Here is a 4,909-nt window from a genome sequence, read left to right as displayed (position 1 = left end):
TTGTCTCTGCAGGAGACAGCTACCCCTCAAGGTCTCCCAGTAGGAATCCCTACAATAGCAGGGAAATGCAGGCTCTCCGGTGATGGGGTATGGGTCCTCCCCTTAGGTCATCCTAAGGTTGGCACAAATCAGACTTCTGGATCTGTATTTGAAAAGGCTCTTCCAAGGCGTGAGCAGAGGGCCAGCAGGGAGCCACCAGAATTATGTACCAAGTTCTGGATGGCAGAGGCCATTTGGGGGGACATTCTCAGTGTCTTCCGAGGCCGGTGAGACTAGCGAGCGAGGGAGGTGGGATGTGCCGTGGTGGGGGAGCTGCTTGCTCTGGCTCCCCTCATTCCCAGTCCTCCCACTCTACATCTTCCAGCTGCAAAGGTGAGGAGATAATGAGAACACAAACACTGAGGCACGCACGCCAGAGCCCGCCTTCCCCACTGAGCTAGGCCACCACTGGACCAGGGGTCTCCACAACAATCCTTGGCTTTAGGGAATCTAACACAGATGGATGCTGCCTGAGAGAGAGGCTTGCTGCTTTGATTGCTTCAGACTCAAAGGAAATGTTTCCACTAACTCCACTCAACTCTGCATAGGACGCCTGCGGAGGGAGGAGTCAGTCCTTAAGGAGACTCTTTCCCTTTCCTGCTGAGCAAAGTCTGCGGAGAACTGGAGAGCTGCAAGTGCTCATGTCTACTTTTAGTTGTTGTCCTTTTGGTTTTGTTTGTTTTGTTTTGAGATAGGGTTTATCTGTTGTAGCCCTAGCTGTCTTGGATCAGGCTGGTCTTGAACTGACAGAGATCTGCCCACCTCTGACTCCTGGAGTGCTGGGATGGAATGGTTATGTCACTACCACCCAGCTAAAACTTTTTCCTCTTTTGTTAACTTGAAAGCTTTAGGGAGTCTGGCCTTGTGCACCTGTCACAGGTCAAATGGACTCTCTCCTCCCCTCCTGTTGGGGTTCTCGTTCACAGGGCTTCTCAGGGGCTCTGTATTCTAACTTAAATCACTGTTGCCCTGTTCTCAGCAGAGTCCTGCTCTGAGGGCTTGAGTGGGACTCAGTGCGTGGTTGGTCAGGTTCTGTTGTATATTTGTATATTCCTTCAGAGTTGGGGATCAAACCCAGAAACTCCTGAATGCTTTGGTGAGTTCTCTAGTACAGAGCCATATGCCCAGCCAAGCATATTTGGATTTAAGGAGAGCTAAGAGACATAAGCTAGCAAGTCCTTCATGGGACATCACGGAGGCCTGCAATAATTCCCCAGCTTTTCAAAATGAAAACCCAAATCCCTATCACTGAGCCTGGTGGTCCCCATCTGCAATCCCAGCACTCAGGAGGCTGGGACATGAGGACTGATGCAACTCATGGCCAAACTGGGCTATAGTAAGTCAGTGATAATCCTTCCCACCCAGGGGGTAAAGAAAGGAAAGGAAGAGAGGTGGGGGCGGGGGAGGGAAGAGAGGGGGAAGAGAGAAGAGTTGGGGAGAGAGAAGGGAGAGAAGGCCACATATATAGACTGAGGCTCACAGGCAGACCGTCTCTCTAAACTACCTACTTCTTTTGGTTTTGCTTTCAGACAATTCTCTTGTGCAGCCCTAGTTGTTCTCAAATTCACTATATAGTCCAGGCTGGCTTTGAACTAAAATTCAAGAAATCTGTTTGCTCCTGTCTCCTGAGTAGTAGGATTAAAGGAGTGCTATGTCTTTTCTGGCAGAAATGGGGAGGTAGTAAAGAATAAAAACAATAAAAGGCCCTCTTGAACTACAGTCACTAGTGTCTATGAATGACATCATATGACAGGCACCTCACTTACACTGGTTACGTGGTCTACCTTACTATAGCTTCTAAGACAGCTGCTATCAATCTTGAATTTTAGATGAGGAAATAGAGGCTAAATGACTCAGTGCAAGGCCTTTTGTCTCCAAGGCCAGGATCTTGCTAAGGTCTCTTAAGTCACAAGGTCAGGACCAGCGCTCAGCATCTATCTTTCTGTTTAACCCAGGCCTATGTACTCTAGGCAGTGATCTTCCCGTGCTTCTCCTGAGCACTGGGATCACACTGGGCGTATGTGCCACGTGCTGTGCTCAGCATGTTTGTTTGTTTGTTTTTTTCTAGTCCCTTGGATGGCTCTGAAACAGAGCTAAGGTCAAGAACTCATTCATGCATACACCCTAAATTGGTCAGCAGCAGAGCCCAGTGATAACTGTTATGGGCTTGGTAGTGGTAAAACCTCCTTTCTCTTCCTGCAAGCATTAGCTCAGATAGATGTAGGGCTTTGCCCTGAAGGGGGGGCAGGATTTGTTGGCAAAGCACCTCTACCCTGCTGTCCATGGACTAGATTGTCCTGCTACCTAGTCTGACTCACCTCACCAGAAGCATCCACCTTGGAAAGTGCCATCTGCACTTCTTCTTCAGTCATGTCCAAGTCAAAGTCCTTCTCCCAGTCCTCGCTGATGTCCGTGCTTGAGCCTGGAATCACAAGCCACATGTAATAAGCAGCGTGTGACACGGAGAGAGTGTCTGATGATGAGTGAGTCTAGGCACACTCGTGTACCTGTTTGTGTGCTATCTTTTTTTTTTTTTTTTTTTTTTTTTTTTTTTGGTTTTTCGAGACAGGATTTCTCTGTGTAGCCCTGGCTGTCCTGGAACTCACTCTGTAGAGCAGGCTGGCCTCAAACTCAGAAATCCACCCGCCTCTGCCTCCCAAGTACTGAGATTAAAGGCATGCGCCACCACTGCCCAGCTATAACCACTTTTAATTGGGCTCAATGATCTTCCTTGAGGAGTCTAAGGAAACACCCTGGAAGCAGTAGTGTAGCTCAGTAGTAAAACACGTAACACACCCAAGGTCTAGTTAAGATCCCCAGCAACACAACATACTCTCTACACTTAGGGCTAGGGACATAGCTCAGTGTTTGCCTACATGAACAAAGCCATGGGTTCTGTTCCCAGGACTGCATAAAACCAGGTGTGGAGGCATATGCTGTGCTCTCAAACACTTGGGAGGCAGAAGCAGAAGGATCAGGAGTCCAAGATCAGCCTTGACTAGATTTTTCTAGGCCAACCTGTTTTCTTTTTCTTTTTTTTTCTTTTTTTTTTGAGCAGGGTCTCACTATATACCCTTGGTTGTCACCAGGCTTTCCTTGAACTTAAATAGATCCACCTGACTCTGCTTCCTGAGTGCAGGGATGAGACCCTGCCTCCCCCAGCCCCCTTTTTAAAAACAGGGCTGATAGCTGGGCAGTGGTGGCACACACCTTTAATCCCAGCACTTGGGAGGCAGAGGCAGGTGTATTTCTGAGTTCAAGGGCAGCCTGGCCTACAGAGTTCCAGGACAGCCAGGGCTACACAAAGAAACCCTGTCTCAAAAAAACAAAAACAAAAAACCCCAAAGAAACAAAAATTAAAAAAAAAAAAAACAGTATTGCTCTGACTTCATATCCATGCCTTGGCAGAAGTGCGCTCTCTGTCTCTGTCTCTCTCCTCTAAGGGTGAAAAAAAATTGATCTAGCTCTCCCTGAGAAACTTTAGCCCTGGCTGGCCTGGAACCACAGGTTGTGAAGCAGCACCTAGCGGACAAGCCCATTTAATCCTATTCACAATTCTTTGAGACAGGGTCAAGTATCCCTGCTTCAACCTCACTATGTAAAGATTCTCATTCCTCTGCTTTGTAAGAGATGGGATTCCAGTGTGAGACACATGCTAGGTTTATACAGTGCTGAGGATCAAACTGCAAGCTAGGCACACTCTACCACCTTCTTTTAATCATAACCTTTCCCCTTAACTCTGCTCTTTTTTTCCCCACTGCATTTATTTTGCAGCATATAACAGGTAACTATGCTTACTGTCCAATAGTAGAGAGCTCCAAGAAGAGAGCAATGTATATTTTTCCTTATATAGTCCCTGATGCCTAGAACATCAAGTCGATACCTAGTATTCTTAGACCCTTTGTTTAAGTCAGCAGTTGGACAACTATTGTCCATGGATCAAATCCAATCCATTGTTTCTATGGAACACAGGGGATGGCTTGGTGGGTAAAGACCCTTGTTGTCGAGTCTTACAACCTGAGTTCGAGTCTCAAAACACATGATGGAAAGGGAGAACCAACTCACAAGGTATTTCTACTTATGCATAAATGTATATTCGAGTGCGCGCGCGCGCGCGCGCGCACACACACACACACACACACACACACACACGATATAAAAGAAGCGGGGGCAGAGAGATGGCTCAGTGGTTAAGAATGTATACTGTTCTTGCTGAGAACCCTAGTTCAGTTTCCAGCACTTCGCAACCACCAGTAACTCTAGCTCCAGGGGACCCAACCTACTTTTCTATCTAGAAAGGCTATGCTCATGCAGAAACCCAATCCCCCCCCCACACACACAGGAAAGATGGCTCAGTGGTTAAAAGCACTTGCTATTCTTGACCCTGAACTTATTCTAAACAACCACATGGCAGTCAACGTTCCCTAACTCCAGTTCCAGGGAATCCAGCACCCTCCTCTGACTCCCAGGGCACCAGAAATGCATGTTAGACACTGACATACATGCAGACAAAACACTCATACTTATGAAATCTTTAAAAAATTAAAAACTACATAGGTATGGTGGCACATTACTGTTCTTGGTATTTTGAGACAGTGAGACCCTGTCTCAAAATCTTTAAGGTCATCAGGCAGTGGTGGTGCATGTCTCTTTATTCCAGCACCCAGGAGGCAGAGGCAGGTAGATCTCTGAGTTTGAGGCCAGCCTGGTCTACAGAGAGAGTTCCAGGACAGACAGGACTATACAGAGAAACCCTGTCTGGAAAAAACAACAAATAAAAAATTAAAGTCTTCAAAAACATTTTTGAGCCGGGCAGTGGTGGCACACGCCTTTAATCCCAGCACTTGGGAGGCAGAGGCAGGTGGATTTC

The 4,909-nt window shown here is 47.2% G+C and overlaps 1 protein-coding gene across 1 annotated transcript in view; it reads right to left on the bottom strand.

Moving 5' to 3' along the window:
• Positions 1-128: 128 nt before the first annotated feature.
• The window catches only part of Bsdc1 (BSD domain containing 1), a 24,295-nt gene continuing 19,514 nt past the window's right edge, over positions 129-4,909 (bottom strand). The window contains exons 10-11 of the mRNA XM_031378777.1: positions 2,358-2,461; positions 129-364 (exon numbers count right to left, since the gene is read on the bottom strand). Of these exons, the coding sequence (XP_031234637.1) occupies positions 332-364; positions 2,358-2,461 (137 nt within the window). The 3' untranslated portion in view covers positions 129-331. The remainder of the gene's footprint in view (positions 365-2,357; positions 2,462-4,909) is intronic.

This window comes from Mastomys coucha, unplaced genomic scaffold (assembly GCF_008632895.1).
Source record: "Mastomys coucha isolate ucsf_1 unplaced genomic scaffold, UCSF_Mcou_1 pScaffold18, whole genome shotgun sequence".
Taxonomy (NCBI): Eukaryota; Metazoa; Chordata; class Mammalia; order Rodentia; family Muridae; genus Mastomys; species Mastomys coucha.
Note: the sequence above shows the minus strand (reverse complement) of the source record. Positions and strands in the feature narration are given on the sequence as shown.